General features: G+C 51.7%; 1 protein-coding gene across 3 annotated transcripts; it reads left to right on the forward strand.

Annotated features, from left to right (window-relative positions):
• The first annotated feature begins 957 nt into the window (after positions 1-957).
• On the forward strand, positions 958-13,817 carry MFNG (MFNG O-fucosylpeptide 3-beta-N-acetylglucosaminyltransferase). 3 transcript variants are annotated; one of them, XM_065678903.1, is made up of 9 exons: positions 958-1,371; positions 2,088-2,554; positions 7,566-7,614; positions 8,107-8,209; positions 8,301-8,454; positions 8,922-9,007; positions 10,318-10,483; positions 11,009-11,094; positions 11,938-13,817. In XM_065678903.1, the coding sequence occupies exons 2-9, from the start codon at positions 2,216-2,218 to the stop codon at positions 12,005-12,007; spliced, it is 1,053 nt and encodes a 350-aa protein (XP_065534975.1). In that variant the 5' UTR covers positions 958-1,371; positions 2,088-2,215; the 3' UTR covers positions 12,008-13,817. The 3 variants fall into 3 exon arrangements, with proteins under 3 accessions (XP_065534975.1, XP_065534965.1, XP_065534984.1); XM_065678893.1 differs by lacking the exon at positions 958-1,371 and having other exon boundaries at positions 1,531-2,554; XM_065678912.1 differs by lacking the exon at positions 958-1,371 and having other exon boundaries at positions 1,532-2,554; positions 11,941-13,817.
• Positions 13,818-15,260: the final 1,443 nt, after the last annotated feature.

Consider the following 15,260-nt stretch of genomic DNA (forward strand, 5'->3'; position numbering starts at 1 on the left):
TTTGTGGTTCGGGAGCAGCAGGTAGCCATGGGAGTGATCCCAGTATTTAGCATGAGGCAGTGGATCAGTCATGCCAGCTTCACATCCCTGCAGTAATGTAAAGCCTGAAGGTGAATGACTCCCCCCTTCCCCCAAATCAGTGTAAGGAAGCTTTGCTGTTCAAAGGGATCTAAAAATGAAACCTGCAGGGACCCTCCAAAGGGATATAGGAGATGCTCTGGAGCTGTTCATGCTTCAGGAGAGGGCTAGGAGCCATGGAGACTCAGAGAGCTCAGAAAGAAGTTGTGGACAGGGCTGGGGTGAAAGTGTACATGTGAGGCTTGGGGGAGCCAAGCACATGGCTTTAGCCCTGCAGGGAGTGTGAGCCTGGAATGTGCCTGTGTCCAGACACACAGTGGGAGTGCGGGACAGAGAGACCTTGATCCCTTCGCTGACCCCTTTTCTACAGTCCTATGTTCTGACATGTATATGGGGGGGTCCTTGCCACATGGAGCTGTGTCCCCACACATTTCCCCTGAGTCCCATCTTATTACTTCTTATTTTTATTTTGTGGGATGCTGATTGAATGCCCACAGTTTGCAGCTCCCTGAGGAGGTGCTCTGATTTCAGCAGCTTATGTGGAGCAATGCCATCCTGCTGTACCCATACTCGTTGCACAGGGAAGCTAGGGGTGCGCTATCATCTCATTCCTGGATGATACCGGAGAGCTGGTTGCCTATCTGTACCCTCCTGGCTGCTCTGTGAAGTGGCCTAGAGGTAGCATGAAGAGGATCTTCATGGTCATCTACCGCATATCGAACTGAACCAGGAACATCCTGCAGCAGTCCATGGTGCTGACCCAAAATTTCCTGTCCGTGGTGTTCTTCTGCTCAGGAGGGGATCTGACACCCTTTGAGGGTCTCTGATATCCCTGTCCCTAGGGAAAGCCTCCTCCGTGCAGGATTTGCTCAGCTACGCTCAGCATATTCTGTGTTGTGGCCCCAGAATGCCCTCCTTGGTCTCATTGGCCTTGGTGGTGAAGGTGGCACAGGGGAGATGTACAGCCATGCCCGACAGTGTTGGGAGGAAGGAGCTAGAGATGCTGTTTTTCTGCTGTGCCTGCAGGACTCTGATGTACTGCACAGAGGAGAGCTCACCCCCTTCCCTTCCCGGGGAACGGGAAAAGGAAGCATCATCTTGGACAGCACAAGAGCCGCAAGGGACAAATTGCGGAGCTCAGCCCTGCTGCAGGGGCCAAGGGCTGGATATAAACTCAGCGGTGACCACAGACATTGACAGGGAGGTGCCAGGCACTCCCTCGCACTCCCTGGTGCTGGTGTGAGCGTCACTGGCTCTGCAGTCACTTGGGCAGCAGACAGTGGGGAATCCCTGGTGAGGATGTGAGACGGGGCATGGTTACAGGGAGAAAGGGACCTTCACGAGTAAGGAGGGTCTGGGATGTGGTTCGGGGAGATGGGTGCCAGAAGTGGGGGTCAAACCCTCCCTAGAGACTGTGGGGCATGTGGGGAAACGGGGGGCAGCAGTGGACACACAGTCCCGCTTTGGAGAGGCAGAGTGATGTTAAAGATAAATTCAGGGACCAGCTGGGGTCCCTGCCACCCTCTCCTCCTCCCGCAGGAGCACAGCGCTGTCACAGCGGAGCGGGGACAACAGTCAAGCAGCAGGTTTGTCCACCCAAATCCGCTCCGAGGTTCCCAGCGTGTTAACGCCACTGTCGGACCAGGGGATCCCCGGCCCCATCCTCCCCGCTCCATCCTCTTCCTCCCCCGGGGCTGGCGCTCCGCCCCGTACCCGGAGGCGGGACCGGGGCCGGTGCCGGCGGGGAGCCAAAGCGAGCAGCAGGGAGGGAGCAGGTGGAGAGGCAGCGCCGCCACACGCATGGCCCCCGGGGACCCTGGGGATGCTCGCTTTCCTCCGGGAGGGCTGTGCCAGCCACCTGCCGGCCGCCTCGGAGCGCTTCCCCATCGCGGGTCCCTGCCTTGCCGGGTCATTGGGCCATCTGAGTCTGTGAACCATTCCCCCCTGCTTCACTGGTGCCCTCCGTTCTGGTCTTCACCCGCCCTATTCCTTGGCCACATCCTGTTCAGACCTTGCTCTTGGCTGATGCTGCCCATCCGGAGGCTTCAAGAAGAGTGGATGGCTTCACATGGAGGTAGCCTCAGCGGTTGTCTTAGTTCACTAAGATACTGGCTGTGACGGGAATAAACTGGGAGCTATGGGCCGTCGGCTCATCCATGGTCTCTCCGGAGCAGCAGTCTTCCTCGTCAGCGTGGCTCTCCTCTCTGTGCGGCACCGTGGGGCTCGGGAAGCAGCTCGGTACCCAGGGCTCAGGGAGGGCATGTCGCAGAAGTCAGAGCAACGGAGCAAAGCGAGCCCAGAGGGAGGAGGTGGCAGGAGGCAGCAGGACCCGCGAGTCCATCGCCCAGAGGAATACAGGACTGAGGGAAGCCTGGCTCTTGAGGACATCTTCATAGCTGTGAAGACAACCAAGAGGTTTCACCAAAGCAGAATGGAGCTGCTCCTGGACACATGGATATCCCGGGCCAGAGAGCAGGTGAGTGTGGATTCAGACTACAGAGGGGGTGTTTGATAATGGGGCAGGAGGGATAAAGGCCAAAGGAAGGGAAGACCGGGCAGTAGTTTGCCTAGTTTTCCCTAATTCTTCTGTTCACTCGAAGGGGGATGCTACCAGCTACGTCTCTGCTTTGGTAGCTGCTTTATGGAGCTTGTGTGAGCTTTTCCCATGAAGGCTGGGGGGACACACGATCTTCGCAGGCATCACACCTAACCTAGGTCTGACTTTCAGCTTGAGGTGGAAAGGACTTAATTCCCTTTTACTAACTAGTAACACCAAGGGCTGCAGACTTCTGTGCCCCACCAGACCACGAGCACAGACTGTACTGGGCATGTATGAAGTGGTGGTTTTCTATCTCCAAGTGCCACGAGTTAGCGAGGTTTCAAGCTGAGTGGCTCCTTGGCTCTCCATCAGGCTGCCTGGGCACCCTTTACCCCAGGACAGTGTGGTGCAGCAGGAGGACCTGAAGGACTCTGTGGACTGCAGGAGGGGTGCTTGCAGCCCTGTTCAATGCCAGCGCATCAGCGCAGCCCATGCCTTTCTTTCTTGGGCAGATCCCCTCACGTGCATCATCTTGAAGTGGTGTGGGTGCGCGTTTGATCTTTTAAACTTCTTGATTTATTTTTAACTGGTGTCTGACGTTTCCACCCTTCGCTAAAGCAGAGTTCGGAGAGTTTCCTTCCTGTCAGAGGAACTGACGTGGGGCACCACGTTGGTGGCACTGTACACACTGGTTCGGTGGTGGGCAGAAGTACTCCCCAGAGCCAAGGCACTTCTCTCCCTCCCTCACAGAGCTGCTCTTCAAGAAAGAAGAAATCCTGCGGCTGCCCCCAAGGGCTGTGTTTTCTTGCCTCTGCCTGCGTGTGATGGGTACCTAGAAGGCAAATTCAGGCCTCAGCGAGGAAGGGGAATGGGGGTGGAGGTACAGGGTAGGAGAGCGCTTGAAGCGATGCAGGGTTTGCTGGGTAAGGGAGGTTTTCCACTTCGTGGTGCTGCAACTGCCTGGTCTGCCGTGGGCGTCACAGGAAGCCATGTCCTGTTTCGAGCATGCTTCCTCTCCTATCGCGTGTCCCTCTCGCCATCCGTGATGCCCTGCTTCCTCCTCCAGATGGACTTCCCCTCTCTGCCTCACCTCAGCCCAGCAGCTCTTTGGAGACACCAAAACCATCTGCATGGCTGCATCAGCGTGAAAATACCGCAACAGGGGATTTTGGAGTGGGATTTTAAGGAGAAGCTCACCTTGTGCGTCTGACAAACAGGCATCCGGTCGTTCTGCATACTGCAGGAGTCAAACACTAGCTCCCCAGAGTCATCTGACCCTCTCTGCTTGGCAGATGATGTCCAAACCTGGGAAGAGGTGTTGAATTTTCCATGCTGTTGCCAGCCTCTAGGAAACCTTCACAGACTGAACAGGAGAATAGGAAGGAAGGGTAGCATATAGAATATATGAGAATAGGGAGCATCAGTCATTTTAAAAGTGTTTTTACGTTGTTATCAATTTTTGTTGCAAGCTCAGTGTTTTCCTCAGCCCTCCTCAATTTTCTATGTCTTTCTTCTGCTTTTTTACTAAATGGCATTGAGGGCGGGGAGTGGAGGCAGGAAGGGGGGTAAGGAGAAGTACATGCCTGTTAAGAGCCTTTTTGTCTTGTTAATCATCCTGCTGCTGGAGGGTTTTTAGTTTTGAAAAACTGATGATATAGAAACCTTACTTTAGCAAGACAAAAGAGTGCTTTCCACGGCAAAGGACATTTACTTGTTGTGGGACCAGGGATAGATCACCAGATTTCCTGTTATTGAGTCCTTATGGAGAAGTGCAGGCTTTAAGTGCCAGTCTTGGAGAGATTCATGTCTCAGAAGCCCTGATATGCAGTGACTGCCTCCTCCTGGGGCAGAGCCACCATCTTGCTGTCTCACTAGCTCTTACTCATGGCTGGAGACCAGCCCAGTAGGTCCTTCTCTGCAGATGGTGATGATGCTGATGCTAAGCCTGGTTTCTGAGCTGATTACCTGCATGGTGTCCTCCCGGAGGAGGCAACCCAGACCTCACAGGTCAGGCTTAGGTGGCTGTAACAGGAGGCAGGAACAGATGTGGTTTTTATGGCTAAGATAGACTGTATGGGAGCCAAATTAAAAGTCCTCTGTGTTGGACTTTGTCAGGGTAGACAATAAAATAGAGATGTTTTCCCTGAAATTGCACTGTTTAAACAGCAGATATGCAGCTGGTGGGAGATGGGGAAGGGGAAGTGCAAGGTGGGCTCTCTTCTCTGGACCATGCTCTGCCTCTTGAGAATGGATCCACAACAAACTTTCCATTGGGGCTTGATGTGGAGGCCATTTCAGCGAAAGGTCCTTGGCAAACATTTCATCTAAACAGAGGTGCTGGTTTTGACAGTTGTTTAGGCTTGTTTAGGCATCTTGGAGTGGCTTTCATTCTTGGCCCCAGTAGAGATAAGTCTATTTTCAGGTCTGAAACGGTGATTTCTTGGTTGATGTAAACTAATTTTGGAACCTCCCTTCCTTTCAGAAACCCAGACATCCAAACAAGTGAAATTAAACCTTCGAATGGCCCACCTGAACAGGCTTTCACATTTCAGTGTTGGGAACACACTGCAGCTTTTGAATCTGCTCTCCAGGCAGGACGCAACAATGATCCTGCTGAGGTGTTCTCATTTTGGAGGGGGTTTCTTCTTGGAGGAGGGATACCCTGGGAGCTTGGGAGATGAGCATGGCTCTGGATTGTCAGATTCCACATCTTTATTCCCTTTTCCTGGTTCCTCCTTCCTAGGCTGCTTTCCCAGTTTGGGGTGAGGATGTCTCAAAGTCTCGTATTTATCCATTTCATGGGCTCTTATGTTCACGGAGAGCTGCCACACAAAGCTGTTTGACACCAGTGGCTCCATGTCACTGCTTGCATTGCTGTCCAGCAGACATCCTGTCCCACCCAGCCGTCTTCTCCACTCCAGAATGGAGGGATGCTTTCAATACTCTATCTGTCCTCAGGCCCAGGTCAACTGCTCCGCATTAGCATCCTAGCCCAGTCTCGGTGTGCTGAGGCACCACAATGGGAGATCCTGCATGACCCCATAGGTGGTCTGGTGGAGAACAGGAGGGTGGATATGGTGGGGAGGCTGCTTCTGTCTACCCCACTTGCCTGCAGAGGCACAAGGGACACCAGGTATTCCTCTGTATGCAGGCAGAATAGGTCTGGCATGGCCAGAGAGACTTTCCAAATCTCTTCCAGACTCTGTTAGTATGGATAACAGTGGCTGGTGTCTCGAGAAAGACCTGTCTCCTCCATCCCAGCCATCATGTGTAGCTTTGCTGAGGGACACATGGCAGTGGCCACTGGGATGCTGGCAGCAGCTGCTGGTTGCCCATTCTCAGGGGTGTTAGGGATGGAGAGATGAGGATGCAGGCAGCTGCTTGTGCTATTGCAGTTTCCTTCAGGACAGAGCCAGGGAACATGCTCCAGCCCCTCTGGACATCAGAGTTTGGGAGAGCCAGAGGAATCAGATTTCCCCAGTCCCCACATTCATAACACTCCTTTTCCAGTTATTTTGCACAGTCTGGTGTTCCCCATGGTGGCAATGTTCATTCATCCTTGGGTTCCCACAGAAACGTGTTGGGTGTCTCCAAAAGTCCATTTGCCACCCTGCATCAAGAGGAAAAAGTGGGAACCTCAGAATGTTTTCACAAGTAGAAAATCTGGGAAAAGATGCAGATTCCTATTTTAAGTCAATCAGATATGATGTTTATTAGACACACGATTTCTAGTCAGATTTGTATCTGTAAACAAGTCATTTCCAGCAACAACATTTCTGGGTTTTTTTTTCTTTGAAAATGTCAGAAAATTTCAACAGTTTCAGATGTTGTTTTTTTCTTAAGATTAAATATTTGTCATAGTGGAAATTGCTGGCTCCGACGCGCTGGCAAGGGAAATCCCGTGCCACTGGCATCCCCTGCCTTGCCTGAGGGTTGTGATATGGCCCCCCGACCCAGAGTGACTCCTTTACCTGACACTTAGCTAATTGTTTCTTGTCCCGTGATCACCTTGAAAGTGGTTTTAACTAAAAGACTTTACCAGTGGAGTGAGGTAGGGATGTGTGTGTGACCTGTTGCTGCAGCTTAACCGTTGGAGGGTTATTTGCCAAGTCACTGTAGCACGTACATTTGAGATCACAAAACCATCCTGCTGTCCCTGCTCGAGACAGGTCATTGCCTTCTTGTCATGTGTAGAACATTTCTCTTGACACGTATGTCCCAAACGCTGGCTGAGTGTGGGGAGGCATAGGGATTTGTCTCCTTATCAGAGCTTTTGGGAGCAATGATGCTCCTGGAGCTGCTGTCAGGCTGCCTTGTCCCTTTTGTCCTTGCCCAGGTGCTGTGTTTAACCAGGCTGTGGGCAGCTGGTGGAGCGACTGTTTACGGCTCGCGACTCCTTTTTGATTTAGCGAAAGCTCATTTTCTGCCTGAGAAAAGCTTTTCTTCACCAGCCCCGATCCCTGCCAGGCCCTGAAGAGGGGGAGATGTGTCACATAATGGCAGCGAGGGGATTAGAGAGGCCTGGGGATGGAGGAAGAGGAGGAGGAGGTGGGAAGCGGCAGGGGGCTGTGCACACTTAACACACAAGCAGATGTTCTCCTTTTAACCCGAGCATCATTCAGCCACAGTGCTTTTGCTTTTCTACCACCAACACCTAAGACCTCCCCTCCTCACTTGGTGTCACGGGCCCCCTTCTCTCTGTCCCTAAGGTGGCTGGGGGTTGTGGGGTGGAAGGAACTGAAGCCACGCAAGTGCTGAATGTTGTGCCATGTGGGAAGGGGGAGCGTAGCCATCCCTCTCCGGCTCAGCTGCTGCCTGGAAGAGGGGCAGCAGAGGATGGAGCGGGGTGACCATGGTGAGCATGTCTACCGGTGGGAAAAAGGGGTGTGTGGCCAGGAGCAGCACCAGATCCAGCCCTGAGAATAACCTCCTGTTCTGGTTTCCCCAGACCTATGTCTTTACCGATGAAGAAGATGATGCCCTGAAGAGGAGAATGGGTAATGTCCTGTCCTGTAACACTGCATCCCTCCACTTTCAGCCTCTGGGATGGGCCCAGCATAAAACCTGGCTGTCTTGTGCTAGTGCTGCCTTCTGAAGCACACCCCTCTCCATGTCATGTAGGAGGACCCCAAGCTCCAGCAGTGATGGTTTGGTTTAGTTGGTGTACCCCAGGGCATGCACCCAACTGCCTTACATCATCCGTGGGTGGAAACAGCCCATAAGAGAGCCCTTCAGCCCCCACCCTGGCTAGCAGTGGGCAGGGTGGGAGTGTAGTTGATGGGTGTCCTAGTCTTGGCCAAGGTGCTTGGCTTTCCCCAGGTTCCATCTCCTGGTAGAGGGAAGGATGGAGCCCGTGTCATCGCAGGCTTGATTGCCTGTTTTGGGGTGATGAGGAGGTTGTCTGTGAAGGAAGCCCCTTCCCTCCTGCCCAGAGGTCCTCCCTGTGACCGTGTGAAGGGGGTCGGCCACAGCCTTCTCTGTCCTGGCAGGTGACCATGCGATCTTCACCAACTGCTCTGCTGAGCACAGCCACCCGGCCCTCTCCTGCAAGATGGCTGCTGAGTTTGATGCCTTCCTGGCCAGCACTCGGAGGTGAGGCAGGGCTGATGCAAGGGTCCCCTGGCAGAAAGGGGCACCCTCCTTACCCCAAACCTCTTGTGTCTTTGTTCCTGCCTCCCTGCAGCTGGTTTTGCCATTTGGATGATGACAACTACCTGAACCCTCAGGCCCTCCTGAAGCTCTTGTCCTCCTACTCTGCGACGTGGGATGTTTACTTGGGGAAACCCAGCCTGAACCGACCCATCCGGGCCTCCGAAATGCTGCCAAACAACCAGACGGTACAACCCATGGTGGTGATGCAGGGGCAGATGGGGTGTTTTTAATGCTCTGGTTCATTTGCTGTAGTCGTGCCCCAACAAGAGACAGGTCCTAGGAGGAGCAGGCAAGAGCTGAAAACTCACCGGTCTTGTCTGAACATGGTTGTAGGTGTTGACTCGATCCGCTCTATGTTGGGGAAGAGTCCCACATTGCTGCTGAGCCTTTGGGTACCTGCCTGCCAGGAGATAAGCCTGCCTTGGGCAGCTCGCCTGCTGCTGCCAGCAGGAACTTGGCCGCTCCAAATATAAGGTCAAAATCCATGCTGTACTGCTGGCAAGTCCCTCTTCTGGGCAGCAGTCAAGGGTTTAGGGTGACAATAGGGCTGCTTTTGTTCTGGCACCAAAGCCGGGTTTCCAGCATTCCCATCTCAGGCAGTACGGTATCGTCTGAGCCTCCACCATGGATTTTCTCTGCTGTTTCCCTCCAGAAACCTGTGCGCTTCTGGTTTGCCACGGGAGGAGCTGGGTTCTGCATCAGCCGCAAGCTGGCGAGCAAGATGGTGCCATGGGCCAGGTGAGCTCTGCTGCTGGTGAGTATGGGAGCCACTGGGGATGGATGAGGAACATGGCCACACAGTAATTCCTTGCAGCGGCAGATCTGGATGCGTGTATGTGGTGTTTGTAAGGGTGTTTGCAAGGGTGCACAGTGCCACAGGCTACACATCTGCAAGCACATGGGGCTGGAGGAAGGATGTAGTGGATGGCTTCACCACCTGATTAAAGAGAAGCGAGAGCAGGCATGTTGGCAGACATGATTATGGGAAGACATACTGCCCTCTTCCCAGCTCCTTTCAGCTCTTGGTTATTCCCTCACATTCCTTCCCAGCCTTTTCAGCTTCCCCTGACTCTTTTCCTGAGTGCCTTCCCTGCCTGCCTATCTCCTCTCTCCTTAATCTGCCTCTTTCCAACCTCCTGACCCTCCCTCCTGAGCTAATTTCCCATTCCCCCACACCAAACCCTCTTCAGCTCCTCACAGTGGCCTTTCTCATTTCCTCAGAGAACAGAGGTAGGTCCTGGGGTCTTGTGTTAGCCCAGTCTACAAGAAGATGATGTTTTCCGTGATGCACTAGGTTATATCACAGGCTATACACACACAGTGATAGGCAATGACTGTGCCAGCCTTAACCAGATCTATGCATACCCAGAAAGACAGGTCCAGCCCACACCAGGTGGCTGGTGTAGCTGAAGCCCATGATATGTATTTTATGGCAAACCCAGACAGGAGGATAATCTGTGATCTAGTGTAAAATGGAAGTGGAATGGATGGTTAATGCCTAACCTGGCTTAAAGTCTGCCAGTACCGTGCTAAAATGCTTAAATGCTGCCTCACGCTGTGCGGCTGCTTCCAGTTACAGGAGCTGTAAAACTTGGTTTAACCTGTCATCAGAGGATGGCCAAGCATGTAGGAACATGTAGTTACAGCGGAACCATGGATGGCTTATTCCAGCTGCATTAAAATGTCCTGTTTCTTCTTCCTCCTGGTCCTGGCCATGTGGTCCCACTGCTAGCTCCCTCAGGGACTCAGTGCAGCTGACTAAACAGCTGGAAAAGTGACTTGGCAAGGCCTGCCAGCTCTTGACCAGCTCACCGAGGAGCTGGATACCTATCAGGGGCAGCACCCAGCAATTGGTGGGACAGGATGGTTGGGAGCAGTGAAAGACCAAGCACATTCCCAAACCTTTGCAGGTGGAACTCAGGGATTTCTTGCCTAGATCCAAGATTTACTCTGGTTTTCAGTTAAGTCCTTCACTTATCTCCCACCCAAATGGATGCCTGTATCCCCCCGTCCCCATGCCTAACGCACGCAGCCCTCCTTTCTTCCAGTGGCAGGAACTTCGTGAGCACTTCCAAGCTGATCCGCCTGCCGGATGACTGCACTGTGGGTTACATCGTTGAGTGCAAAGTTGGTGGGCATCTGCTGCCCAATGCGCTCTTCCATTCCCACCTGGAGAACCTGCAGCTCATCCCCCCTTCTCAGCTCACGCAGCAGGTGAGGAGGGGAAATGGATTAAGAGGGAAGTGTGTGAGGAAGGAGAAGTGGAGGGGAATGCATAGGCACATTGCTCAACATGGGTTGAATCAATCGCCTGCTCTTTTGGGGAGGCTTTCCTGACAAATGCTTCTTTGAAACAAGGAGCAGATGTCGCCTGCAGCACAGATGCCAGTCACAGTACCCCTGGGGTCAGTGGTGGGGAGCACATGGATGGGGAGTGATGGGAGGATTGAGGGCACCCCTGGGGGAATGGGGCACAAAGACAAGCAGAGATGATTGACTGGGGAAGGGGCTCTGACATGGCACCATGTCTGCCTTGTGTGGGGAGATAACAAGGGGTGTAGGGGGCTTGGAGAGGCAAAAGGCTAGCACAGTGGGCCATCATGGGAAAGCAAACGTGGGAGGCAGAAGCCAAGCCAGTAGAGAAGGAACCAGAATGAGAGTTTCTGTTGCTCGAAGCAAGTTCCTTGCTCCTGAACTCACCTTATCCTCCCTGCTCCTTCCCACCCCTGCCCTTTGCAGGTCACCCTCAGCTACGGTGTCTTTGAGAACAAGCTCAATGTTATTGAACTCAGTGGCCCCTTCTCACCCCAAAAGGACCCCTCAAGGTACAGGGCATGAGTGCTCTGGGTGTTGCTGTGGTGTGACAACAGGCTGGGAGGGGGAGGCAGCCAAATGGGGCGCAGAAGGTAAGGGATGGAAACCTTGCAGTCACGTGGCTTATTGGATGAGGGGCACACCAGCATTAAGCTTTTTGGGAACATTTACAAACTTTGCAAATCTTTTTGGATGAGTGGGTGGAAAAGGAGTATCAAAACATTCAGTTCAGACAATTTCTGAGCCAAAAGCTTTGCCATTTATTTCACATTTTGAGACTGATCAAGCTAACCTTTTACCTCCGGGATAGGAACAGATACGTTCTTTTAAACTCAGGAAAGGAAATTCTGCCCGCTCTTTCATTTTTTGTTTTGCTGAGAAACCTGAAGGGAAGAAAGAAAAAGGTTCACTTTGACTGCAAACAAAGTGTTCTTTGATTTGCCTTCTCTGCTTTGAGTGAACAAACCTAAAGTTGTTATTTGCAGAGCATGGGTAGGAGGCTCCTGGCTGGAGATAGCAGGGGTGGGAAGCAACTAGGCGATGAAAAGATCAACAGAACTATGTAGCGATGGGCTGGTGCAGTGTCCATCCCACTCTTTGTGATCAGGGTGAGCCATGGGCTTGGGCTACATGGGCCAGAGCTGGGTTCAGGTGTCGGAGGGGGGCTTGGTTGCCTACCTTTGCTGAGAAAACACATCTTAAGGTGAACAACCAGTCCTGGAGCTCTGTGGGCACCCTGTAGCGCAGGGTGGGCACCTGATGTAGGATGGGACATGAGGGAGAGGTCTTCCATTCTCCTCTGTGTGCTGGTGTAAAAACTGACCTGACCTGACCTTCCTTCGCTCTCTCCCCAGCAGGTTTCGATCACTCCACTGCCATCTCTATCCCGATACCTCATGGTGCCTGCAGGCTGCTGGCTGGTGATGCATGAGCCTCAGCTACAGTGGGTCCTGGTGGCATCCATGGGTCCTGGTGACACATCTGTTCACCTTGTGCATGCAGGGGTTGGGACACCGAAGAAGCTCGGTGCTCCTGATTTCCCCTTTCCTATGGTGGTTTTGGGGCTGTGTGATGTTTTTTTATCCTTGCTGTATACCAGTGACACAGGACAAGAGACAAGATCTGTCCCAGTGATGGATAAGATAGGCTGGACACATAGATGGGCTTCCCATCTGTGCAGGGATACATGCAAGGGATGGGAGCAGTATGCCTTCCTGATCAGATCAAGGACCGGGTAGTGACTGCTGGGCATCTGGGTAGAGGTGGGGACCTGCTGCTGCTCCTTGCTGTGGATTCATCTTGCTGCACTGGAAAGGCCCTGGGTATGGGTAACCAGTGCCCAGCTGAGGATGGCTGATAGTGTGTCATGGCTCCAGCTTCTATGAGCAAGCCTTATTCCTCCACATCGGCTGGTGCTTTCCCCACCTCCCACACTTCTCAGCCACAGACTTTTTCCTGAGTCTCTGCTTAGTCAAGGTCTATAGAAATGGAAAATGTGACCATTTCTGTGCTGAATGAGGGCTGGAAAAGTGTAGTCCTTGCTCAGCAGAGGAAGATGGGCAGGAAGTACAAAGAATCAGGAATTCCCCACTCTGCTGGGACAGAGGGGAGGGGAGCCAGGAGGAGACTGACCGCAATGAGGATGCTTCTTGCACTGAACATTGAAGCCTTGATCTTGTATGGCCTTGCATTATCCTTCTCTTTTTACCTTCTTGATGTCGGGTCAGGATAATCTCTTGCTCTAATTACCAACCTGTCGTCTGAGATTAAGGTCCAACTCCTATCTGTGAGAGAGGAGACATAAAGGATTAGAAATGCCTGAAAGAGAGGAGAAAGGAAGAGATGGAGAAGGAGCGCTCAGGAGCTGATTAGAGGTTACAGCTTTATAATCTTCTCTGTGCCCTGACCAAAAAAAAAGTCGTGAAGGAATGGAAACAGCAAGGCAAAGAGGTTTTTATCTCTGCATTTCTTTCCTCCTGGTGCTTAGATCGGCTTTCTGCCTTCCTGTTGTCCCTGCTGAGCGCAACAGAGGAAAGGAGCAGGCCCAAATAGGTTACAGGCTTTCTGGCATGTTTGCGGAGAGTCCTTTTCTCAGAGCCTGGCATGAAAGCTAGGCAGTTCTGCTTGCTGGGGAATGAACTTCGGCACCATTTTGTCTTTGTACACATGGTTAAATGGCTGGGGGAGAGCAGTGCAGGGAAAGCTGGAAAGCAAAAGGGCTGTTTTCAATGGCAGGTGGTAGCACAAACAGGTATTTCTCTTTAAGGAACGTTTCCAAACACACTGCTGGGATCTGTGAAAGATTCCTGTAATCTCCAGATGAAAGGACAGATGCCCTTTCTCCAACGAGCTGCTCAGCTTTGACGCTGCTGTTATGACTAAGCCTGTGGCTGGTGGGCTGGAAGAGCCAAGGCTGACTATCACTGTGCCGCTACCATGCTGAAAACTGGCCACCCTGTCCCAAAGCATCCCCTACACAGCACACACGAGTTTAAAGGGAAGGCCTCAGAAAGACCTTTCACCTCTGCAAAGGAGGATCTAGAATGAATGAGCACTTTAATTTCTGGAGAAGCAGACAGCAGGAGCCCGTAGAGCTGTTTTCCAACCTGGTCCTTCTTACCAGCATTTAACCGCCCTGTGAAGCAGCAGAGCACCCTGCTTTCTTCTCCTGCACAAAATGCCTTTGACCTGGAAGTTCATCCTAAGCAGGAGCTAGCTGTTGCCAGTGCCCATAGCTTGAGTCGTGTGAAGCTCTTGGCTCATACGGCTACACAAACCTAGGAACCATGTGGCTCTAAACAAAGACACCCCACTATTAGAAAGCAAGTGCAGCATAAAGAAGTCCTCCCCCACAGGGCAAATGGTTTGGTTTGAACTCAACCTGAAGATGAGAAATGCTTCTGTGAGGAGAAATGAGATTCTTCAAGAGAAATCTACACTACTCAGATACCTTGTTTTTCCACCATTCAAACTTTCAGCTGTTGTTAATGGACACTTTGAGTTAAAAAGCCAGTCCTATCTGGAGATGTCCTGGTGACAGTCAAAACAAAATGTGATTCCTGTGCCCAGAGAAGGAGAGGAAATGGGTACAGCAGCTTCACTTCCCTGGGGAAAAGCAAAGCAGAGAAACTGGAAGCCTGCTTTGGATTCTGGCTGATTCAGCTGGTCTGAACTGACCTGGTGCCTTTTGCCTAGCTGAAGATCAGATATTACATGGGTTGAGTCCTTGAGTGGCTGCATAGGAACTTGTTTAAGACAGGGCTTCATTGCTGGAGCAGTTAAGTGCCACTTCTGTGAAAAAAGTCTTGTCTCATACGGACACTGAGAACAGACAGGAAGATGTCTGAGACAGGGCATCTCTTGGGCTGTAGAGCAGTGAATGACAGAAAAGTCCCATTACGCCTGTGACGACAATGCGCTGGAAAGAAAATAGCTTCTTGGAGTCGACAAAAGAAACCAGGTTTTCTCTAAGAAGAGAGAGACAGCTTAAGGGGACATTCACCACATGAAATCTGATCAATGTTAAAACCTGTGTTAAAATTAGTCTCAGGAACTATTCCTGCCCCTGGGGCTTGCTGTCAGATGTTGTGGTTTTACAGCCTCATTTCCCTAGTTTATTAAAATGTGTAGCTGTTTGGGGAGAATGAGAAACAATCTCACATGAAACTTTTCAGGGGGCTGTCTGGTTTAATTCTCCTTCATGATTTTCTGTTGTAACCGTTAAAGTTTTGGAAAGGTTCCACTGGGTCTTTCTCTTATTCTTCTTTTATCTCTCTCTTTCACTATCTCATGCTCCCTTTTCTCATTGCAGGGAAAAAAACCTCACCCTCTCCCAAGAATGAAAAGTGATGGAGACGTGGTCTTTATGTTTTACTGGGAAAAGGGGGTCAGAGTCAAAGGCGTTGGCATGACCCTGCTGTTTTACAGCATTAAGTGTAGTACAAGGTTTCAAGTACAGAGACCTCTGCCTGCCCATGGCACCATAGCAACCAACACTATTAATGATGTTTAAGCTGTATAGTGAAGACTTAGAAAAAAGAGGAGGGGAAAAAAAGCAGTTACAGTATTTGAAATGTAAAGTATTAAGTGAGGCTTTCATGTTAACAATACCCTTTCTTCATTTTCCCCTTAGCTGGGAAGAATTTTTATAAGGAAACCCCTATTTGACAGTGCAAAA

This window comes from Lathamus discolor, chromosome 1, assembly GCF_037157495.1.
Source record: "Lathamus discolor isolate bLatDis1 chromosome 1, bLatDis1.hap1, whole genome shotgun sequence".
NCBI lineage: Eukaryota > Metazoa > Chordata > Aves > Psittaciformes > Psittacidae > Lathamus > Lathamus discolor.

Coding starts and splice junctions, on each gene's coding strand:
- MFNG (XM_065678903.1), top strand. CDS start 2,216: ATGGGCCGTCGGCTCATCCATGGTCTCTCCGGAGCAGCAGTCTTCCTC. Junction 8,210..8,300: donor TTCCTGGCCAGCACTCGGAG/GTGAGGCAGGGC, acceptor GCCTCCCTGCAG/CTGGTTTTGCCATTTGGATG. Junction 8,455..8,921: donor TGCTGCCAAACAACCAGACG/GTACAACCCATG, acceptor GTTTCCCTCCAG/AAACCTGTGCGCTTCTGGTT.